Source organism: Erythranthe guttata, chromosome 8, assembly GCF_056151865.1.
Source record: "Erythranthe guttata isolate IM_541 chromosome 8, IM_541, whole genome shotgun sequence".
Taxonomy (NCBI): Eukaryota; Viridiplantae; Streptophyta; class Magnoliopsida; order Lamiales; family Phrymaceae; genus Erythranthe; species Erythranthe guttata.
In genome coordinates this window covers 3,861,451-3,886,570 of record NC_142540.1, presented here as the reverse complement: position 1 = coordinate 3,886,570, position 25,120 = coordinate 3,861,451, and the positions used below count along the sequence as shown (strand labels likewise).

The window sequence follows — 25,120 nt, the reverse complement described above, 5'->3', positions numbered from 1 at the left end:
AACCCCACGAACAGACGTAGGTCAATATAGGCATCAATGTCTGCAAAAAAAAAAAAGATTCTCTTTTTCTACCAAAAGCTACACTTATATAAGTATATAACTAAATAATCAATTATCAAAGAAGTCCAAATCAAGATCCGACTTAGAAAACACAACCCGTTTACCGAATGAATACGGCAGAGGATCGGAAGAAGTACTCTGATCATCTTTCGGCGTCGGAAAATAAGTATTATTATTACTTCTAAGAGTTGCCCCCACGTGCCCCCCTGGAGTTCCCCACGTGCTCTGTCTATTGTACGCTTGCTCCTTCTTCACATCATCAAACAACTGCTTCCCGTAATCGCTGCCGCCAAAGGTGACAGCTGGCCCTTTGCTGCTGTCACGGAGATTACTGTTAGCGGGCTGTCGTTTTATCGTCACCGGATTGTTGTTCTTGCTTTTCGATATAATCGGCTGCTGCTGCTGCTGCTGCTGATCTTTTGGTTCAACTGGTGGTTTATGTAATTCTGCAGTAGGGTTTTTCTCTTCACGTGTCTGAAGATGATTGGCTATGTTCTCCATGTTAATTAATTCTCTCTGATAATTAATCTCGTTGAATAATATAAATTCTTAAATATTAGGGCCTAGGGGGCTTATTTATACTAATATAATACGAAGAGGTCAAATCCTATTTGGAATTAAAACTGAAAATTCTGGTTTAAATTGAAATTTTCCTTAACAGATTTTAATTAGGAGTAAGTAATCCTTATATAACTCGAAATCCCTAATTAAGGTAAACCTATGTATAAAATTATTTCTAGTTAAGTTAATAATTATTCTAGTTAACGTTAATGATTATTTCTTATATTATTTCTCTATTTAATAATTGTATCTCCATTAATTAGGAGCATAAGGGCAAAATTGAGAAAATTATAATAAATGCATTATTGGAAATCTAAAATTATAATGTAAAACAAAAAGAATTCTTTGAAGTGATGCTTTATTTGAAATTGTAATGGATGAAATATAAGCTCTCTCTTGATAATTAATCGGCACATGGTAATTATTGGTAAAATAAAAGACTAATACACATTATCTAATAAACAAAACCGAACATTCAAATATTTTTATGGAGGGAAAAAAAATAAATAGTGCGTTATACGTATGGTGGTTTTTCGTGTTTTTTTTTTGGGACGAAAACAAAAACTCTCGGTTCAATCATTCACTTGGTTGAACTTCCTCACTGCTCTTATTTCTGCCACGGAGCATATCAGAGAAGCCGCCCCTCATTATCCGTCTAAATCTGGTGTCCTCCACTGGCGGTTGTGCAGCGGCTTTGGGGGAAACAACCGCCTCTGAAGGTGAATCTCCGCTCTCCTTTTTCCTTTCACCGAAAAAGCTGCTAACCGAAGAGGCAATTCCGAGATGGGCACCCATCACCTTACTAATAGCATCAAATGCTCCACCCGATCTTTCTTTTAATATTATTTCTAGTGCTTCTTTGTGAGCTGGATCGAGTGCATCGCTGTCTTTCAATAGATTTTGAATTGCTGGGAGGAGGAAATCTCTTACGCTGGATGCTGGAAGGTCTGTGAAAATAGATATTTTAATTTATCAATAATTTAAAACCAGATTTAAACAGAAAAAAATTGCAATTTTTCGGGGAATAAATGGCACGTGGAAATGCATTTTTCGTCAACTGTGAAAGTTATGAGAAAAATTAAGGGAATTTCAAAGAGTATACAGATGAGTAGACATATGCCTGAATGAAATTAGCCTCTGCATATGAACGAAAAAACGAATAACCTATGTTAAATGGATGTATGACTGAATGCACGTTTTTCTTTTACATATTTTGCATGTTTAACAGTTTAATATATAGAGGGAATAAGAAAGTGATTAAGGAAGCTTAAGAAGCAGACCTGTTGCGTCAAGTGCACGAATTGATTCACAGAAAGCATTAGCTCTTTCTCTCCGACGTGTTATATCACTTGGGGATGCCGATGAAGTGAAATGAAAAATCTTCGACATGAGATGTGCGAAAAGTTAAGGGAAAATCATGCACATTGAAAAGGAAAATAGAATTAATGTGCTCGAGATAAATGAGCACAACGAAAATACTACTCGTTATTGAAAAAGGAAAATAGACAATCTGCCCAAGATTAAGTGTGAAGGATATAATCTCGCAGCTTATCGGTTGTATGTGGCACAGCTACCAACAATGCCCGAACCACAGCAATTGTAGCTTCATGCGATCCATCTTCGAGAAAGGCATCCATCTGAATGCGTATCTTGTCAACGATCTAGAAATAAACTTTAGTCAGTCAATTGCACCAAAACTGCTGCATAATAATGTCAGCACAAACATTATTCGATAAATATATACCATTTCATTCTTAAAATGTTGAGCTATAGCACCAAAAGCATCGATGCTTGCGTATTTTACGTTCAGGTTTTGGTCAGAGCCAAGAGTCACGAGAGCGGGTAAAACGTGAGCTGAGGCAACCTTTGCATCAACATATGGTACCTACATACAAGTATCATATAATTCTGAGGCCAGCAACAAATTAAAACAAAATGACATATCTTTCACAAATTGAAAAAGAAAAAAAAAAAAGAAAAAGCCTCACGATGACTTTCAGAATGTTGGCAGCGTTGATTTGCAAATTTACATCAGAACTCGCAATCATTTCCCACAGGATGTTAAATATAATGTTGTGGTTTTCCTCGTATGTACTGCACCACAGAAGTTCCACAAATCAAGAAAGGAAGAATAATCAATTATTGCGGAGTAATTTGAAATTGTTTCTGCAGAAATTAACCATATAAAGCGGACGCAACCAATAATCTCATGTTTTGCTGACTGACTGTCCTGTCCAGCATTTTGAATCAGCAGATTCCTCAAGTATTCCATCAAGTTCTCACGCTTGCTTGGGTGTCCTAATATGCCTGCTAGGAGAAGTGGAAGGACACACATTGTAGCAAGCCTCTGAGCCACTATAGATTGAGGCCTCAAACCTGAAAACAGAAACACGATACTTCTAAGACAAATAGCAGCAATTACTCAATAACCAAGAAGAAACATTTAAAGACTCATTGCTTCATTATAGGAAAAATTGCAGCAAGCACTAATAAATGAAAGTATAAGTTTTTTAGAGATTCATTGCCTCGAATCTTTGACTGGGCTTTGAATGGGAAGAATTTGAAATCAGCATTTTCTCCGACAGCTACTGAAAACACCGGCAGCATGATGTGTGTCAAATATGCTTCCCCAAATAGGTCAGCCACCGCTAGCAAAAACTGCATTTCATAGTCCAAAACTTCAAATATTTAACAAACGAAAAAAAAAAAACTAAAGACAGTGAGACAAGGAATCATGGGCATTCTGTGAAGACTAAAGCAAAAAAAAAAAATATACCTTTGTTACACGGTTTCTTAAATTGTCTTCCTTCTGAGGCAATAAAGAGGACAATTGAATCAAAGTAGGGAAGCACTCAATGTGCAACCACTCAAAGGCAGGCCATTCCATATCCTCCCTGCGCAATTAATGTTACTCTGTAACTACTAAAGCCAACCACTAACATTGCAGAACTAACAACAGAACTTTGATTCACATAAAAGCCCATAGAGGAAGAAGATATTGGAGAAGCACTGAGTAGCAAACCTTACCCTGCATATTGTTCAAGCAACGACAGAGGTATTCGAGTAGAGTCTAACGAGGAAAATGGACAAGTCTCAACAGCTTTCTGGTGCACAAATGAAAGCAGTGCAGCAAGCAGACGCAAAAGAACATCAACATTCCAACGTTCTCTTTCACCTAAAACATGAAGATGTGACTCAACGGAACCTTCAACCCCTGAAAGGGGTGGACAACGCTGGAAGAGACAATATATCAGATAAACATCGGAAGCATGAAATCGACTAACAGAAAAATCGTAATGGCAAAACGTATGCAGTACAATACCTGAACAGACCCCACGACATGTGAGAGCAGAACTTGTAGAATATGATCCAACTTGTTTCCCCAATTCAATAGAGCAGGAATCAAATCCTTCATTGTAGTTTCACCGACTACACCAGAGGGATCACAAACCAATTGAAACATCATCTCCTCAACCTATCAAAAAACAAGAGAAAGTTTTGGTGAAATAATTATTTTGTTTTTATTTTATTTATGTTTTTAATTTTATTTCAGGCAGGTCATATTTTAATCATGGGAAATGCTCCATTCTCTAGATCACGGAGCTTACATTGTAGCCAACTGTCAAGTCAGATATCTTCTCCGTGATTGCCTCGAAGCATGTATAATGAGGCTGACCTTGAAATATTTGTCCGTATTTGGGAAGAGAGCGAGCAACAAAGCCAGGTTATGAGCAGCAGCCTCCCTCACAACTGTAGCAGAATCCTCAATGAGCTGCTGCACAATGGACAATATAAGTGAATCGCGTATCTCCGGCCTGACGAATTCTGCAAGCTCGCCGCATGATTGAGCAACAAGCAGCCTACGCTCCTCGTACATGTGATTAACCTACAAGTAATAAAGCCATCATTCAGACGAAATATCTGGCTCCTTAAACCAAAGAAAAAAAACGAGTTGGATCCTTCTTACTTGTTCCCAACACTGGGGCAGCAATTCTGTTTCTGTTCTCAACTCTCCTACATTTTTTGCAAGAGTTACACAAGCCTGAAATGATCAAACGGATTCATGAGCGCGAAGTGCAAACTTAGTAAACTGAAACTGCTTCAATTTTAGGGTCTTACATCCATTATAATTCGTCTCTGCTTTTCATCTGGGCGCTTTATTAGATTAAACAATGTGTGGGTTAATGAATCTCGAGTGGCACCATCAGGATGGCGCTCAATTGCACACATAATTAGAGGAAGGAGCTCCTACAAGAGATGAACTCCAATAAAATTCATGAAAAGAAAAAAAAATCCAGAAGTAAATATACAGATATACTGATGAATTGACTTTTAGCCTAGTAATTAAAGCTTTTGAAGTAATACACTGCCCAATAGATTGTCAAACCTCTCGATGATTGATTAGAACATAAGGTACAATTTTAGGAAGTGCATCTGAAAGTATCTGAATTGTTCCGACACCCTGACAAGTATAAAATATTTTTCAATGTTAGCCCGATGAAGAAAAGAAAGAGAAGAGGGAAAAAAAGTCTCAAGAACTTACCATCTTTTCAGTATTTAACTCAGCATTAAGAATGTCCGACTTTATAATTAGGCTATCAGAATCTGGAGAAGGTTTTCCATTGTCCTTGTAAAGATTCTCACTCACAGCAAACCCAATTACACTCAAAGAAGTTAGCAAGTCTTCTGGCACTTTCTCAGATATGCTGGTTGTATCACTGGAAAGCTGTTTCTCCATGATCCCAGAATCTGCAGTCACTAGATCGGCCAATGAACCAACAACTAATGACGATGCATCATCATTTACTTGTGACTCTTCAACTTCGTCTATTTCCCCTTCATTCCCTTCCTCTCTCTTCACTGACTCACTAGTTTTGGCTTTCAACATATCCACTTCCTCTGAAAGATCTCTTATATCCCCATTTTCTTGCACAAGTGCAGAATCTGTTGGAAAAACAATTTTTCCAGATCGAGAACCTTCAATATGCATTTTCAGTGAAGTTATTTCAGCTCTACAATCATTTAGATTTTTTCTTTCGCTTTCTAATGTCTTCTTCAAACCTTGGACCTGAAAGACATTCTTACATTAAATTTTATAAATAAATTGAAGAAAAACACAAACATCACAGAGGATCTGATTAGATAATAACCATCTTTTCTTTGTCCTTAATATCTTTCTGAAGCACCTCCAAAGATCTTGTCAGTGCAATGACTTGTGCTTCTGAGATTTCTTTGCTTTTAATCAAGGATTGTCCGTTACTTTTCAGTCTGTCAGTTTCTTTTAATAAAGACTCATTTTGCCGCTGCATTGCTATTTTCTCCTGCAGCATAAGGAAAAATACCAACATGAGAATTCAAGAAAAAAATATTGTTGACAAGCAAAGAAAATTTCCATCCACCAACAAGTTTCTCAGGTACTCATTAGAAAAAAACAGAAACTCAGAAATACATCACATATATAATTGACATGATTAAATGCCGCTGTTTCATCATGGTTCTTACAAGATCAGATTAAATAAAACAATACTCTCTAACTACTCTCAAACCCTTTCCGACCACAATACGATTTTAAATCCGGTATCATTGGCGATCCATCAAACATGTTTGCTAATATCTTGATAAAAAAAAAAAAAAAAACATGATAATCCATGATAGTAAAAGTAACAGAGAAAATTTAATAAGATCAAGTTTTTCTTTCATCGTTTTCAGGATCTAACAATCGAAAACTTCAACTCTTCAAAATTAAAAGTTGATTGTCAATGGATGTGAGTTATATAATTGTAGACTGTTTGTAAACAAGATATTATTTATTTTTTGGGATATATAAGAAGAGGGTCATAGACAAGTCGGGCAGAACTCAGAAAAAATCAAGAAAGTAGAATGGACATTTGATATTCAATCATGGGACATGGATACAAATTGCATCAGTTTATTTATTTTTATCTGGTTCATCTATTTTGCAGGTTAAGTAACAGGTAATAAATTCACAACCCCGTTACAATTCAGGAAGTACCTCAGCGGCTTCTGCAGTGGAAGAAAGAAATTGGTAATAGTAATGTCGCAACGCATCTGGTACACATGCAGATGAATTTTCCCATACATCCAAGTTCTGGTCAGTGACCTGTTGTACAGGTAACATAAGGTTATTTAGTGGATATATATCTATAAGCATATATAAGTGAAACAGCTAATGAAAAGGAAATAAAGGACAAGATATATTTTTCTAAACTAATCTTTTTCTTAAAAACTAACTAGGCCATTTTGTGAATTATTTGATCATATTGATGACTGCAAGAAGAATGGACCCCACCACATACTGACTTATCTGCTTGATGATTAACAGTCCACCAAGACTACGAAATAGAAAGTACTACGGATTTAACTTAGGATACTTGAAACCATCATTAAGAAAAAAAATGCCCCGTATACTAGGAATCAGTATTCTATCTCAAGTCTCGTACTTGCTGAAAAAGTAAAGTTCAGTGATTTATGTGATCTTATTCGCTACTCCTTAATATTTGGAGGGATCAGTACTAGTCCAAATTACATTTCATTTCATTTCATTTCATTTTTCTAAGAAAAGGAGAATTCTTTCACTGCTAATTACCAACAAGAATGCACCTGATTACATTTGGTTCTGGAAAGCCATTAGAAAATCAGACACAACCTCTCCGGGGAGGCTGTATACAAAACAGACTACAAAAGTCACTTGAAACCAATAATAAGAAATTAATTGAGAGACTTCCATTGAAGTACCTCCTCATAAAATGTCATTGCAGTTAAACGGTATCCTGCTAGTAGTAGATACTCCTTCACTGCACAGTTGATATCCAATCGTTCATTGTCCTTCAGAGGACCCAAATCCGAAAAAGATATGTCCTCCCGCTTTAAAGGTTGAACAACTGGTCCATTATTTGCATTGGTAACAGCATTTAGCCCTGAACAAAGAAATTCATGAGAAAACAACAGGAATGGCTGCACATTTTACCATTAGATACAACAAATTTACAAAATATAGTTGCTGCGTTGATAATCTAACTCAATATTCATTTCACAGAAACTGAAAGGAAAATGAAGCTAGTTTTCTTATGTGCACAATGTTATATTATGTCGAATACCATGTAAATACAGTTGAAAACATTACCAGTTGATTCTTCGACATTGCTCTCGGTTTTCTTAAGCAGCTCAGCCTTGAGGTTGAGAATGTCTTCCTGAGCTAAACGCAGCTCATATTCACGGACAGCCAATTTCTCTTCCAAAGATTCCTTTTCTTCAAACAGACTCTGAGGGTCTGCCACTGTTCCCATAAAGAATACAAGAGATAGGAAATAAGTTTACATTCCTTGCGAATGAACCTCCGATAAAACATGAAATCGGACCTTACTACAAAGTGAAATATACAGATGAGCACCAATTGCATTATGTTTTGTGATGTAAAATGAAGATAATTGCCTTTATAAATGTTTAGAGGACAATCGCCTCTAAGGTGTTACACTTTATTTATGAATAGTTATTGTTTCCCCTAATCATTAAACAATTTTTAACAGTGATCCAGAATAGATGGAGAGGTCAGCGAGAATTAAAATGAAACTTTCCTCATTTATCACTTTTAACTACTTTCTAGAAAAACTGGTTGCAGATACTAAATATGCAAAGAAAAGATATCAGCCAGTAATGGAAACTGCCTTCAATTATTTGTTATCAAATAAAAGTTATACGGAGAAAAAAATACATCAGCACCTAAAATTCTATATTAACAAATTCACAATTCTGATACATTAGAACTGTGTTTGATGCAATATGCACAAATTCACAACTCTGATATTATAAGTTTAGGGGCTTCGATAATACTCATAATTTAATCAATGATACATTCCAATAACCTTCCACTATTTCACATATCATCCCCTACACGATGAATTTGACAATTAGAAATCCGATTTTTTAGATCATTCACATTAACTAATGTCTAATTCGATCTAAACTGCAATACTAATCAGTATATGATACTGTCTAACAACAGGAAGGATTTATAAGACAGTATTTCACTATTTTTCAGATTCTATGTTCTGTGAAATATTATCCACACGGTTAATACGGAAAGCTTCAACACATTATACAGTAAACTGATCAGCAAAAACAGAATCAGAGAGTTCTGTTTCAATCTCTTGGATTAGTTGCAAGTGACAAAGTTGACAAAAAAAATCGCAGAGTCACTGAAAAACTCAAATGGAACAAGTTAAAACAGCTCACAACAAAACAAATTCAGACGAAGCCTATAATACCGCAAATTGCACCACAATTTCACCCACCGAATAAAAATGCACAGCAGAAACAACAAAATAAACGATTAAACACCCGCACCGACACTAGTTTCATGCATAGAGAATAACCTCGTAGAGAGTTGAAGCGGGAGATCTGATCGGGAGGAAAATGAGTCGGATCGGAGAAGAATTGTTTGAGGCGAATAGCCTGATTGTCGCGGCCATCGTCGAGGAGCTCGTGGAGAAGCTCGAACGCCGATAACAAGTAATTCTCCTCCAGTAAGAAATTAACCACGCAATTGCAGAGCGACGATCTCTCGACGTCCATTTTTAGGAACTCGCCGGCCTCAATTCGAAACGCCGCCGTGTCGGCTTAAATCCTACGCTACGCCTGTGGCGAATCCCGCCACATTTTTTTTCCGGTGCTGAGCTCAAGGTGAGATCTGTTGAGAAATTGAGGGTACGGAATTTGGTCAGAGCTCAGTTTCAGAATTTTCAATTTTCCTTTTTTTTTCTATTTTTTATTTTATTTATTTATTTGTCTTTTTTAATAGCATAAAAAATGGGGAAAGAGTGTTTTGGGACTTTATATGAAACAGGAGGAAGTGTGGTCAGGTACTGCGCGAAGTGTTGCAATAGTGGTGTTCAATCTTTTGATTTTATGTTCTGGAAAGAATATTAGATCTACAATTTAAGCAAGTTATAAGGGAAATTAAGCTCCAACTTCAATAAAATAATAGGTAAATTACAACAACCCCTGAGGTATGGTCATATTACGAAAACCCCATCTTGTTTGGGTAATTACAATAACCCCTGCGGTTTCAAATTTACTGGAATTTTCGAGATTATACGAAATATTATCACTTTTGTACTCGTTTTATCCCATTCGAAACACTACATTTTGAAGCAAGATGATCATAAGATGTGTTTTTTGGTTTGTATATATCAGATTGTGGTTCATCAGAAATTGTATTTTCACACAAAACGAATACAAACTAGAGCACATTCCACGAATCTAGCTGATTATGTTGAATTTAACACTACAAGGGTGGAGGTGTAAGAAAAAATCATAGTTGAGGGAGTAGATGTAATTATCCAAACAAGAGGGGTTTTTTCGTAAATTGACCATACCTCAGGTGGTGGTTGTAATTTACCCTAAAATAATTTAGAATATCATTCATCACAGGGATGAAAGTCTGGTTGATCGGATCGAATTTTCACAAATTTTGGAATGAATTTTTAAGTTCTGATAATTTTGAACATGGAATTAGTTATTGTGACTTTGGAGAAAAAATATTTATCTTTATTATATATCGGTTTATAATAAACCCTCGGTTTATTTAAGTGAAACGGAGCACGTCGAAGAAGTAGACGTTCATTACCTCTTCGAATATCTTCTTCCCCCGTTATGTTCAGGGTAAGGTTTCCCCACAACTAAATTGAAAGATCTCAAAAATAGCGAGCAATTTTGCAGATCGCAAAATGGCGATTTGTTGACTTCCACTCCTCGAATGAAAGGAGGTTTTGCCACTTATTTTGTTCAACATTCGATGCAACCCGTAATAAATCTCACAACTATGTATTGAATTGGAATGAAATTTCCGATTTTGGCAACTACAAATCCTTTTTTTTTTAAAACAATATTTTTCACTTAGAGTTTCAAAATTTTGATTTTTCAAAGTTTTCAAAAAAAGAAAAAACATTGAACGGAGTTGATATATATGAAATTCTAATTTCCAACCCGGTTTTTTTGGAAATTATATTTATAATATCAATATTATGTATCTTGTATTATAAGTTATATGTGTACTAAATATAATTTGGAGCAACCTTTATCCTAATTTCCGATTTTTTTTTTCTTTTCCAATTCTTCAATTTAAAAAAAAAACGAAATTAGAATTAATTTTTTCTCTTCATAAAAATTAATAGTCCTTCAAAAATCCTAATTTCAATTCAATAGATCCAATTTCCACATGGGTGAAAATGTAGGATTAAAATCATGGATCACCGTCCCAACTAGGACAAGGCGTATTCTTGTGGCGAATGGTTAAGAATTCAGTCACGTGGCATAGACACAACCTTTGGATTCATGCATTGGTAATTTGGTAAATAATATCCAATCACAAAAGGATTATTGTGTTTGTGCTTCACGTGACAAAATAACATATATTTGTCATTCTCTTGTTGTGTTGCATGCAATACTCATTCACAAATCGAAATCCACAAGAAAAAAATTGTTTTGAAAAATAAAATAATATATATATATATATATATATATATATATATATATATATATATATATATATATATATATATATATATATATATATATATATATATATATATATCCACGTATAATACATGAAAATATTGACATTACAGATAAAATTTTCGAAACATTGGATTTTTGGAATTATTTTCGTAAATTAAAATCGAATAAAGAATTCCAGATCACACATATAATTCTATTTTCAATTCAAAAAACTAAAAAAATGAAATTTCATAAATCAAAATGAAAAAAAAAAAGATTGAAATCAAAATCGGCGAATCGAAAAAATTGTTTCGATTTCCACCCTTCGTCGACAGGGATTAAAAGAAGAAAAGGAACCCAATCAAGACACTCATTAAAGATAAAACCCGGTGATAAAAAAGATGGGATTGAACACAACTTTTTTTTTTTGGATAAATTTGGTAGTTGGAATTCACTCTTTATCTTACCTTCCAAATAGAGATACAATGTTATTTATTTAAATAAATAAAATAAATAAATAAAAACTAGAGAGAGAGAGAGAGAGAGAGTATTAGTTTGCAAGTGGGGTCCACTAGGGAAAATTCCAACGGCTGGTGATGCAACCAATAACAGCCAATCACCACCACTATATCTGTCTTTCCCTCTACTACAAAATCACACTTCATAAAACTTGGAGGATCTGGTATTCAGACACACCACAAAATTTCCTGCTTAAATTTTCAGGTATGTCAAATTTCAGTTCTTCATTTCAAATTTAATTTCTTTTCAAACAATTTCATATTAATAATAAATATATTAAAAAAAAAAAAACCGAAAAGTTTGGTAAAGAGGGATATCATGGATAGAAGCAAGTTGGGTGAGAGGAAATCCGGTACAGTTAAAGCAGCTATAAGTTCATTCGGACAGAAGATTCTTGAAGACAACAACAACAACAACAACCCCACAATCAAGAACAGATTCCAGACAAATTACAATCCCGAGGTAATTAATTTTCATTTCTTGAAAAAGATTTAGACAATGCTCTGTTTCATTAACTGAAAAGAATCACTGTACCTTTTTTTTTTCTGCAGAAGCCTTACACGAAGACAAGAGAGCTTCATCAGGTAAAGAGAGATACCGGCCACTTGAACGAGAGCATCAAACTTGCAGAATTATCGACAGCCGAGGCGAAATCCGAGCTATCGTCTGCGAAGAAGACGGTGAAAGATCTAACTCTGAGAATCGAAGAATCAAATTCACGAGCGAAAGCACAGGGTAAAAAGAGAATGGAGGAAGAAGAAGAATGGGTCGATGGAAATTCTCACTGCGCGAAAGTGCTGAAAGAATTGGAGTCGATAAAACGAGAACTCAGCAAGCTTAAGCTGGATATGGCTTCTGTTTTGGAAGAAAAGAAACGGGCGGAGAAAGATATAGACTCCTCTTTGTCGAAAACAGAGTTGGATTTGAATTCAGTCGAAGCGCTCGATAAGGAGCTCGAAGAAATCAACGAAGAGCATGTGCTGGTTGAGTTGGCACGAATCGAGGCCATTAAAGAGTATGAAGAAATTGAAGCTGAGAGAAGAGAAAAGGCGAAGATACACTCTGCTGCAGTAGAGGAAGCTATGAAGAAAAAAGAGAGCATTGTTCAAGAAATCGAGTACGTGAAAGAGCTGGAGACAAAACTCGCTATTACAACGTCGGATGTTGATATGTTAGAGAGTGAACTGAAGCAAGTCAAGGAAATGGTCAAGGGAGTGGAAAGAAACGAAATTGTGAAATACACGGGCGAGTCTTTGTCAGATCCCGTAACGGAAGAGTTGGAGGCGAAAAGGAAGGAATTGGCTTCGATTAAAGAAGAAAGCTTCCAGTTTATGGCGTCGATGGATGTTGTGAGGAACGAGCTCAGGCACGTAGCCCATCAAACAGCTAAACTAAGGAAGAGAGAAGTGAAAACAGAAACGAACATTCAGAATCTCAACTCGAAGCTCATGAGAGCAAAATCAAAACTCGAAGCAACATCCGAAGCAGAGGAGAAATCGAAATCAATTTTCTCAAATCTAAAGCTCACACTGGAGCAGCTGAAATCAGAAGCCGAATCAGCCAAGAAAGAACGGTCCATCATCAGCGAAGAAACTGCAGTCATCAAAGCAGACATACAGAGAATAGAAACCGAAACAGACTTGGCCGACGAACAATTACAACTCGCCCTGCAAGATCTGAAAGCGGTCAAATCATCAGAAGCAACAGCGCTGGAGAATCTTAAATCGGTTATAGAAAAGACGGTGAGAAACAGAGCTTCGGCTTCTAGGCCTAGCCCGACAATAACTATTTCCAAATTCGAGTACGAGTACCTGAGAGGGCATGCGGGTGGGGCCCAGGAAATCGCGGACAAGAAAGTCGCAGCGGCTCGGGCTTGGGTCGAAGCTTTAAAGGCGAGCGAGAGAGAGATACAGATGAAATCCGAGCTCCTGCGACGAGAAAGTAGAGAGATGAGAGTTGAGGTTGTTCAGCAAAATGAGAAGAAAATAGACGAGGGTGACGGCTTTGAGAACTGGAGGCTAAAAACGGAACCTGAAAAAACGAACATGGAGAATGCACTTACTAGCAAAGCCGTGAGTAGAAGCGTTAAGAAAACGGCACCATCAAGAAGAGGGAATGGTCGAAGATCCACTGCATCTCCAGTTGGTGTCGGTACTCCTAAATCGGCTTCTTTCACTGTGAGGAGGAGAAAGAAGGTGATGCCCAATTTGGCAAAGTTCTTCAGTGGGAAGAGCGTCGAGGAGAATGTATAAAACCTGTGTGCAAAATCATTTCTTGTTCAGTGAGAATGTCAATTTTTTCGTTGATTGTAAATTGTTTTTTCATTTTTTCAATTTGATTGGAAAAAAATCGACACTGCGTGTTTGCAATATTCAGCAACAAAAAATAGTGAGTTGCAAAGTATAAATAACCATGTTTTTGTAAGTATATGTTGTACCTCGTCCAATTGCAAGATCTTCATACTTTGCTGGTAAATCGCGCATGTTTAGAGGATTACTGCGGAGACAAGTGCTGCATGTTAGTTAAATCGAAAAAGTGACTTACAGTTAATCCGATGTTTTGTACGGATGCACGTCAAATCGATTGTGTGCTTATCGGCAAGTCATATGAAACCAGGGGAGTGAGAGAGACCATGGAAACAAGCAAATTCTGACTCAAAGCCAAAATCAAAAGAGAAAAGGCATTATCTCTGATGCCAATTTCGCGCAAGAATCAAGAACTACCATTGAAACATAGATTCCACTGAATGCGAACGGTAAATTCAAACTATATGACTCAATTTTGAGACTGCATAACCAGAATCTTTAAGTATAATATAACAGAAAAAAGGCAAATAGTCAGCCTTAAGAAATAATTGTAACAAATCATTAACATTATGCTCTCTCACTGGACACAGTTTTCACATAACTTGGTACATTTGTATAACAGTACATAAGATAACATAGAGAAAAAATGTAGAGGAAAAAACAAATGAATAAATAAATTGTATAAAAAGTCGAGTTGACTTCTACACCTTATATGTATATATCTCACTAAATCAAACTTCAAAATACAACGAAAATATTGACTTAATACTTTCGTCATATTTTTCACCAATCAATCTCAAGATCTTGATCACTCCTCCATAGAGTGACACCACCAAGAATTGAAAAGCTCATCCGTAGTGCTTTTCAACTCCAGACCAACATTAAAAAACCGGAGAGAGAAAGAGAGAACACCAACAATAGTTTATCCTCGTTCAGTGGAATCATTGAGGATGCAATAGCTGCACTGAAGGTTCTGAAAGCATGGGTGTTCCCTTTGTCGTCATTTGGTACTGAGAAGGCAATAAAGGCGGTGAAGGCTGACTTTTGTATATTAGGTTGTATGCAATATCTTCGTCAAATTCACCGCCCTGAACAGCAGAGAGCACCGAAGCATTTGTAACCTGTTCCGAGGCAATATGGTCCTCCGTGGGCCCCACAACTAGCTGATCTTGATTAAAAGGTATCATAGTAACTAATTTTTTGCCTGATTCAGCTATTTGGCCTACAAATACCTCTTTATGGTCCACGGTTTGAGCAATAACTGGAGACAGAGGATGCAAAGGGGGTCGACTTGATGCATTAGCATGATTTGCATCATAGGAGATAGAGGGCATCGGCATATTATGATACTGAGTCGGTCGAACAGGCATAAAATATACGGGATATTGCTGATTTGGTGTGCCTGAAATATGCTGTGGGTGGTGGTGCATCGGCATTTGATACATGGGATAGTATGGCGAGATTGGCATGGGACCCGCGTATTGATGTACATACTGCAGACCCCCTTGAATGAACTGTGATTCGAGTTGTTGCTTGTTTCCATCTGGTAGCTGAGATAGAGGATATCCAAGTACCTGAGATGTTTTCTGATTCATAACACTAAATGAAGGATCGGAAACAGGGTATTCTGTTGATTGGTCTGGATCGACTTGGATTAGCGGTTCTTGGAAAATCCCAGTTTTAGGTGCAGCGGCTACAGTTCCGACACTAATTTCACTGCGAACAATAAACAACCAGCTCAATGATCAGCTTCTCGTTTTTTGCAATGATGTGGTGTCAGAGAAGATTAATTAGTCCACTACACTATCCTAGTGAAGTGAATTACATTGGATACTCCCAACTCTCCAGCAAATTCAAAGATAAAAATAATTTTTCAGATGACTAAAATTTTGTAAAATATGATCATGTTGAATTTACTTCTACCTCGTAACTTAAGTGATCCTATATCAATTGTGTTATGCCATAAGTGTAGAAAAAATCAACCACAACGAAATATCCAGATTTCTCTGATCTCAACATCAAAAAAGTCCACAGTAAGAAATCTTCTTGAAAGAAAGTATGCATAATAAAAATCACCTTGGCTATCAAATTGTGCTTGTTATTAACTACAAATTGCAATTGGAATTGGGGGAATAGGTATTTTTTTTTTAAAACAATTGCACACCTTTCAACAGAGGCTGATGATGGCACCTTGATCTTTACGTCAAGCAAATTCGAATTCGAATTCAAATTCAATCCCTTCTCGTCGAAATTGACAATGCCAATGGGCATGGGCGACGAATTAGACATCGAAAACGACGAACTAATCGAACCGAATGAGGAACTCGTTTCCAAAATTAACGACTCAGCCCCCAATTTACCCTCGGATCCGGCACTGTTATCCCCACTCTCCACCGGAGTATCCAAATCCGACCCGATTTCCATCAACAGACCACAATCGGCGGACTGTCCCTTCTGCAGCATCCGCGTACCTTTCAAAGCGTCGCAAAACCAGGACTCCGATTTCGGATCGAGCAGGGCGGAACCGACGGACTCGGGCTTGACGGGGAAGAGGAACAACCTGATTCGTGCCGCCGGAGTAATTCGATCGTGCTCTTCCAGCATGATGGCGAGATCCTCGTCGGCGATTACGGAGATTAGGGAGTCGAGGTCTTCGTCCGGGAGCTGGTACTTGAGATTGAACGGACGGTTCTGGAAGATGGCGCGGGATAGGTGGGCGGAGAGTGCGGATAGGGACGCGGCGGCGGTGCGGCGGTCCACGGCGACGATGCGAGTCTCTCCGCCGGCGTAGAAGAGAGACTTGTCGTGGGGGCGGGGGACTATGTGGCCGCCGTAGCTGCACATCAGACGGAGCTTGCAAGGGGGAATCGGCGGGCGAGGGGAGATGGCCGTGGGGGTAGGAGTGGCGGAGGGTGGCGGTGGTAATGGCTCCATCTCAGGGGTTAAGAGAGAGAGAGTAGAGAGAGAAAGTGGGGGAGAGTGAGGTTTTAATAATACTCCGTGGTTATAGCTGGAGCGTCATGCGTGGCGCGGTAATTACGCTTACATCATGCTTACAGCTCAGATTGGGTGGGCCCAAATAAAGATTATTCTACTACAATTAAATATTATTTATGGCAACTTCAAAAGTAGAATAAATTTGAATTGAATATATTCATAATTTGTCACAATTATTTTTCTTTTTTTTTTTTTGCTATTTTTTCACAACGAATATGTATTTTTAGATTTAAAAACATTTTCACTTCCTCTCTGATTCATTTTTTTTTTATATAATTTTTTCTTTTAAATTGCATTTTTTTTCAAATCTATAAATCTGAGAATGAAAGTAATATTCGTGTAATTTAACCGAAAGGAGATTACATGTTGGCCAACATCTACAACACAGTATAACACTAGGTGAAATGTCAGGATTTCTCCGACGATTACACTCCGAGACGGTCATGTCAAATATCACAAGTTAATATAATTTAATGTTTTTCAGAAATTAGGTATATCCTCTCAAAAAAAATTAAGTATATGAGAGTAAATATACCTTCTTATAACGATAAATGTGGTTAAGTTATTTATGAATGAAGGTGTGAGAATTTGTTACTATTCTTTCAATTTTAAATAATTATCTTTAAGTGAAGTTTAGGGATTGGTCTAATTGGACCGAAGCCTAATTTTGGGCTCTGCCTACTTCGTATATGCAATTGACTTTTAACATATTTGTCGCCCTCTTGGGCTAGTTGATTTGAATTTGAACAAAAAACACAACGGAATATTAATTTGGATAAAGAGAAAATCCATATGACGTTCAGTGAATGTTATATTGAATGCCTTTTTACCGTTGATCTAAATACATCTATTTAAGTGCATGTGTGTGTGTTCTATGAATAACGAAGAACTAGTGTGCGTATTTTATCCAGTGTCGGATAGAATAAAACTATATAAAAAATGGTGAAAAAGGGTAGTAGTGGAAAAGCGGTGCAGTTTATCTGGATACAGCTGGTGCATTGGTTTGTGGCAGTGACCGAGTGAGACTTTAATATTATTAACAGTTAATGTTGCACTAATTAACATTTTTTTGTACTAGTACTGTACTAATTATTAATTAACTCTTCATACTGGTTAATTAACCCATTAATATATGACCAACTTGACAGCTAAGCTCACCGCCACGTAGTTGTGGTGACGTGTTCACATCATTTTCTTGGGAAAAGGGGCAAATCTAGTTCAATTTGCTTATGGATTTGGTCAATGATGTATCTAATATGAAGTGACCAGGCCGTATGTCAGTATTAACTATTAAGATTAATTGGTTCAAAATAAACTATTAAGATTAATTAAGGCTATAATTTGCTTTATCCTTATATTAACCAGTAAATGAGGTTTTTTCAGTTCAGCATCTTGACAATTACTTCTACTTCTACTTTCTCTCAATTAGTCTTTCGTTCTAGTTTGAGCGCCGGAAAGTTTTCCACCGGATGCCCCGTTGTTGCAGGAGATCGGAGTAAAACTCTTTGTCGACGAAAGAAACATATGTGAGAAGGAAGTTTTGCACCTATTTTATACATACAAATTGTCATAGATGTGTGTCAAATTGTGCAGCCATTTCGTGAACTTGATGAGCCAGCTCGGAAAAAGCTCAAACTTGGAGTCGAGTTTTTCGAGCTCGAGCTTTCTGACGAACCGAGCTCGAACTGGTCTTAGTGAGCTCACGAACCTACTTGTGACCACTTTTTCATTATTTTATTTTTTTATTATTTTTATTTAAATAATGTATAATAATATAAAATATTATAGAAATAAATAAAATAAAATGATAATATTAAAAAGGGATAATTAGTGAAAAAAACCCCAACTCATTTACTTATATTAAGGTGGATATAACCTCATTTTCATTATTAGTGAGAACCCCCCACCTTATATTAAATAATTTTTTTTTAATTAATATTGTATTTTCACATGACTAATATATCTAATTTGCCCTTCTATGTTATATTTAAAATAACAAAACCTATTTCACGTTCTCTCTATTTCTCTTATTCTCCTCTCTGTTTTCTCTCTACAAACGGTCGCCTCCAACTTCTTCCATTTCTGCGCCACCGCCGCCACCACCTCCAACCCTCTTCCATCTTTGTGTCGCCGTCTGCTCTCTTCTCAACGGCGTTGCTCCCTCCACCGCCGCGAAAAGGAGGAGGTCTTCACCCTGGAATTCTCTCGTCAAGGACGGCGTTAGGATTTTCGCCTGGGAGAATGACGAGACTATGCAGCGGCGCTAGGGTTCATATTGCGTATGAGATTTCAATAGAAACCACCGCTAATAACATTGTTTTATTGTTGTTGTTGTTCTTCTCTGATTTTTTTTTTTTGGAACCCAATTCTCGAATCTCATTTTTCTTACTTGGAGTTTTTGGTTGAATTCTTATACTGAAGGCTAATTTTGTGTTCAATCAATAGTATAATGGATGTTTGTTTTTGGTGAATTGTGTTGGTGTTATTTACAGATATAGAGTTGTTTTCGTACAGATATATAGTTGTTTTCGTACAACAGTATAGTTGTTTCGTACAACAATATAGTTGTTTTTATTACTTTTTAGTTGATTTTGATAAATAGTTGATTTAACAAATAGTTGATTTTGATAAATGAAAGTTGTTGTAGATATATAGTTGTTTTAATCATAATTGTTTTAATAATAGTTGTTTTTAATAATAGTTGTTTTATGAAATATAGTTGTTTTAACTGAAGAAAAAAATATAGTAAAAAAATATTTTAAAAAGATATATTAAAAAATTTAAAAAAATAATATTTTTAAAAAAATATTATTTTTATTAATATGAAATAAATAAATGACAAAAAAAAAGGCGTAGTAATGTATAATAGGTAGTGAATAAATGAAGGGTAAATTTGAGAATAAAAAAAGGATGAATCTCTCATTAATAAAGAAAAGGGTTTATTAGGGATAACCCTCTTGTTCATATTTTCTAATGAGGTAGATCCAATTTTTTTTCCCCTTTTTGAGATAGATCCAATTTTGCCAACTTGGCAAAATATATTATATAATTTTCCTTTAATACCCCTGTTTTATTTTTAAAAGGCATTTATTTCCTTTACTACGTGATTTGAGATTTGCTGATACGTTGCCTAAAATCACGGAATAAAATTACGTGAGATCATTGGCCGTTATATCAAATCGTGTACAATATTTTTCGAAGGTTCTCTTCAGTGTTCCAGCGGTTCTTTATCGTCTTTGAAGATTTCTGCACCGTCGTTGAAATAGGATCGAATTTGAGCGTTCGTTGTTGGGCGTTGTTAACCGGGTATGAATGCGTTATTCGTTTTTATTTTTCGCTCAATGTCTAGGATTGTCGATTACGGTGGTTAGAAATTTTAAGGGTTGTGTTGATACTTGATTCTATGAAGTAGAACGTTTTTTAACAAAATTACGTCGTCATATATACATCGTTATTTTTTGCGGATGATGTTTGTTTGAAAGATGATTGACAGAGTTAGAAGAGGATGCTTCACGCAGATCGGACCAGAGTTGTTTTATATGAGCTTCGTAGTTGGTTTATGCAATAATCGGAATAATTGTCCGCTGTGGTCGAGTTCATGTTTTTGATCCCGATCGATAGTTGGTTTATTTGTTTATAACAGCCGATTTAAGTGTGCTGGGTAGTACATTAAAATATAGTTCGTAGTCTTTTTTAAATTAGCGTATGGATTTTGCATTTTAAGTTTATTTTTGATGATATTAATGTATTGTCATTCAAATGTATTTGCAGTCTATTTAATCATTTTTTAGTATTCTGCATTTTTAATTTTGTTTCATGATTTTAGGTTTTTTCGATGGCGAATTTCGTAAGAATTTTGTTGAGGTTTGGTGGGTTGGTTGCTATAAAGAGGTGTTTACGATGTAATGGCTCGGTAACTTCGGTTAAGTTTTAAACCGTTGTAATACAGTAGTATACTATTATGAATATCGTATGATACTACCATTATCATTTTATTATACTATTATGAGATTATTAATGTACTAGAGTTTTTTAACTCGACATATTGATTTTATTGTGTTATGATGTGTTTTATGTATTTTATCAAAACCCTAGATTGAAATTATGAGATTATTAATGTACTATTTTATTGGTTATGTTGGAATACTTTACGTTGGTGTTGTTCTCAATGTTCTTGTCATTTCAGTTGTATATTGTTTGTAACACAATTCATATCACTACTATAACCGTAATATACTATCATAGCAGATCAATGTACTATATTGAAATTATTAATATACTATGTGGTTGAATAATACGGGATCCATAGTCGATTAACGAGATCCATAGTCGAATTAGATGAATAAGATAGTCTAATACATGATATAAGGAAAATTCTAATTGATTAGTATTTCAAACAAACATATTATTCAGTTTCCATATATATTATTATTTTTTCATATATATCATTATTTACCCTAATCGTTTTCATATAATAAGGAAAATTACCCTAATTGATTAGTATTTCAAACAAACATATTATTCAGTTTCCATATATATTATTATTTTTCCAATAGTCATTTAACTAAACCCATAGTCGAATTAGATACATGGGATAGTCTATTAAAAGATATGAGATAGTCTATTAATTTTAAAACACAAATCCGCCGCCGTCACTTCTCAAATCTAGGGTTTTGATGATTCTTCGGCCCATAGTCGATTAACGAGATCCATAGTAAAATTATACCAGTGGGATAGTCTACTAAATGATATGGGATAGTATATTAATACAGATGTAATTCGACTATGCATCTCGTTAATCAACTATGGGCCGAAGAATTATCAAAACCCTAGATTTGAGTAATCATATATTTGAGTAACCCTAGATTGGAGCAGTGACGGCGACGGCGGCGGCCAACGACGATATCACTTCTGGTGGATGTCCTGCCCATCAATTGTTGCAATATCACTGATTTAGTGCTCGAATGCGGTATGCGATTATAACAGATCTGCAAATACACAAACGTGATAGTCGATTTAGCCAAAACATATCAACAAATCGATGGATGATAGCGATTCAGCGAGTGGCGACGACGTACCTACGGCAGCTTGCTCGGAGTGCACGAAAATCGTCGTTTCACGGCAGTGCAGACGTCTTCCCCTTTCAATCGGCCGCACCGGGAAGTTGTTCTGGGAGGTTTTGCAGTTTATTCGATAGTGGGGTTTGGGATGATAGTGATTTAACGGGAAAATAGGAAGGGATTTGATTTTATTTCAAAAGGTAAAGTAACGGGTTTTGTGGGATTTGATTGAGGGTAATTATGTAATTAGGAAAAGTTTGGGCTGTTATCAAAATGACAAATATAAATTTGGGTCTACCCCTATTATTTGAATGTTTAAGGGGGTTATATCTAATAGACCCTAAAGAAAAATGAGTTGGACCCATCCTCATTAAAATAATGTTAGAGGGGGTTCTCACTAATTGACCCTATTAAAAAATATATATAATTACGATTTATTATTTATGTTGTATTTTTTAAATAATATTTAATAATAACAAAATAAATATTTAAAAACAAAAAAAAAACAACAAAATGAGCTTGCGCTCGAGCTCGAGCCAAAAAACGAAACAACTCGACGAGACGCGATCTCGAGCTCGGCTCTTATAAATTCCTACTAATACTCATAATGTAATTTACGGGGTGTAGCATATATAAGATCATCTTAAAAAAAATGCACCAATTTCTTAATTTAAACTGTGATATCCCACAAAATGGGGCAATTAACAACCTAATAAAGGAAGCATAAACAAGGGAAGCACAAGCAAAATCCCAAGAGGAAAACAAAAATTCAAATCTGAACCCGGATCCGCTTCTTCGACTTCGGTTTCGGATCCAACAGATGAGATCTTAGGGTTTCTAACCCGAACCCCGCCCCAAATCCCTGCCCGTACCCGACTCCAATACCGACGCCGCACCCAATTCCGATCCCAAACACCGTCGACAGACGGTTCCACGCTGAGCCGCCTAAGCCGGCGCCGCCAACCACACCGAGTCCCAATCCGACGCCGCAGCCAACTCCGGCACCTACTCCGGGTCCCAGAACGACGTCGTCTATCTTCCGGCTGGTTTCGTGGAAGAATTCAGTCACCGGAAATAGATTGCTTTGGGGCTTCGTCGATTGGAAATCAATCCCCTTCCACTTCCATAGAGCGCTCGATTCTGTCTTGTGGAAACCGTTGATTTGAATCGATTTTTCCTTCATTTTTTTTCTTCTTTTCTCGTCGATACTGATTGGCGAAGCCGAGGGATAAGATAATAATGCCCTGATTTTCGTGGAGTGTATTTACAAGGAAATTCAATCATAATATAATTTTATATTATTTAAAATTGGCGTTAAATGTTAATTTTATTGTATATAAAAATTATTTACAATAGATAATGTTTATTAAGTATAGAGTGCATTTTTTTTTAATTAAGTATAATATTTAAATAAATGACTTTTAAAAATAAGCATTTTAAAATAGAGGCATGAGCAAATCAATAAAATTGCGGATTATTATACGAGAATGAGGTTTATCCGATGCACAATTGTGATGGTTATAAGTTTCACATTTGAAGTATGTATCAACTATCAACCAATTGTATAAAACTGGGAATAATTGAATTATTGTACCCGATTTTCAATTAACAAAGTTCATTAAGGTAATTAAGTAATTTCTCTCTGGAATTAACTGATTCCAGAATATAGACTGGGCTTTGCAGTTTTCAGTGACATATGGGCTACTTTAGAATGGCCTTTTTGATATTTGATATATACATATACACGTCCATTTTTCAGAAATTTAATTGGATTGGAATTCGGAAATTCCACATACTTTTCATATGATTCCAATTAAAAAGAAAATCCAAAAAATCAGAAATTGGAATCTTGGATTTTGGAATTAAAAAGGTGGTTTCAGAACCGAAACTTTTCGGGTCGTAATCAACAGTAATTGAAATTTACGTTCCAACTTTGAAGTAAGGTTGTTGACATCGATAATTAATTTGATAAAATGTATGTCTTGCGTTCATATTTTTCCGATCTCTCCTCCATAGCCAAACTAGAGCAATTTGCTTATGGAGTTGGTAATACATTTGCCGTTCGTTATTGTGCACGTGTAATTTAGAGACGTAATGATTTATAAGTCGTCGGACGACTAAAAGTCTTCGCTATGTATGATAGATTGATAGTCATAGCAATCCAAAAGGTATATTTTGGTGTAGAGAAGAAGAGATATAAGCATTGTTTTGAGTTCAATGTTTTATTCAAAATATATATGAACATTCCTAGTGACTTGGTACTTTGGCCAAGAATATAGGATCCATATATATTAGTCAATTTCATACATTATTTATTGAATATTAGATTTTAAAACTTTTCAAATAGTAATTAAAACTATATATATATATATATATATATATATATATATATATATATATATATATATATATATATATATATATATATATATATATATATATATATATATATATATTGACAAGTCAAGTGGATATTCCACATGGTCTATTAAGGGGGCACAATTAGTTCTAGAATCAGGGAAGAATGGCAATTGACTACTCTCATTATAAGCAATGTATAATTTGACTATAAATTTATAAATGTCTTTTTTATTGAACGTATAAATCTTCTTTTATCTCTATTTGTTGAAAATTCGTAATATAATAATCCATTCAAGTGCCACGTGGCACCACAAATATATCAAACTTGATGTTCTTAATTTTCTGACCAATATCAAATAAAATAATTTGAATAAGAAATTGAATATTCTTGTTTATGATGCTTCCTAGAAATTATCTCCTATACATTATAACTAATTACTTATTTTAGAACCTGAATATTATTTCCCCCTCACTTATAAAATCAGTGTAAAGTTTGCCACACTTCCATCATCACCCCTCTCTCTCTCTCTCTCTCTCTCTCTCTCTCTCTCTCTCTCTCTCTCTCTCTCTCTCTCTCTCTCTCTCTCTCTCTCTCTCTCTCTCTCTCTCTCTCTCTCTCTCTCTCTCTCTCTCTCTCTCTCTCTCTCTCTCTCTCTCTCTCTCTCTCTCTCTCTCTCTCTCTCTCTCTCTCTCTCTCTCTCTCTCTCTCTCTCTGTCACACACACACATATTCAGGCAGTA

General features: G+C 35.8%; 3 protein-coding genes across 3 annotated transcripts; 1 reads left to right on the top strand and 2 right to left on the bottom strand.

Annotated features, from left to right (window-relative positions):
• Positions 1 to 962: 962 nt before the first annotated feature.
• Positions 963 to 9,553, bottom strand: LOC105974087 (HEAT repeat-containing protein). The gene is made up of 20 exons (XM_012999149.2): positions 9,015 to 9,553; positions 7,766 to 7,918; positions 7,378 to 7,559; positions 6,635 to 6,742; positions 5,772 to 5,942; positions 5,165 to 5,689; positions 5,009 to 5,083; positions 4,741 to 4,869; positions 4,589 to 4,663; positions 4,298 to 4,507; positions 3,944 to 4,096; positions 3,649 to 3,854; positions 3,398 to 3,515; positions 3,147 to 3,279; positions 2,802 to 2,997; positions 2,610 to 2,715; positions 2,366 to 2,506; positions 2,159 to 2,282; positions 1,902 to 2,015; positions 963 to 1,568 (listed from the first exon to the last, which is right to left on the bottom strand). Exons 1-20 carry the CDS (start codon positions 9,211 to 9,213, stop codon positions 1,198 to 1,200), a joined length of 3,489 nt encoding a protein of 1,162 aa, XP_012854603.2. The 5' UTR covers positions 9,214 to 9,553; the 3' UTR covers positions 963 to 1,197.
• Positions 9,554 to 11,601: 2,048 nt separating this feature from the next.
• PMI2 (PLASTID MOVEMENT IMPAIRED protein (DUF827)) lies at positions 11,602 to 14,079 on the top strand. The gene is made up of 3 exons (XM_012999127.2): positions 11,602 to 11,859; positions 11,955 to 12,117; positions 12,207 to 14,079. The coding sequence occupies exons 2-3, from the start codon at positions 11,974 to 11,976 to the stop codon at positions 13,905 to 13,907; spliced, it is 1,845 nt and encodes a 614-aa protein (XP_012854581.1). The 5' UTR covers positions 11,602 to 11,859; positions 11,955 to 11,973; the 3' UTR covers positions 13,908 to 14,079.
• Positions 14,080 to 14,506: 427 nt separating this feature from the next.
• Positions 14,507 to 16,963, bottom strand: LOC105974078 (Octicosapeptide/Phox/Bem1p family protein). The gene is made up of 2 exons (XM_012999138.2): positions 16,126 to 16,963; positions 14,507 to 15,677 (listed from the first exon to the last, which is right to left on the bottom strand). The coding sequence occupies exons 1-2, from the start codon at positions 16,893 to 16,895 to the stop codon at positions 14,903 to 14,905; spliced, it is 1,545 nt and encodes a 514-aa protein (XP_012854592.2). The 5' UTR covers positions 16,896 to 16,963; the 3' UTR covers positions 14,507 to 14,902.
• Between the last annotated feature and the right edge of the window lie 8,157 nt (positions 16,964 to 25,120).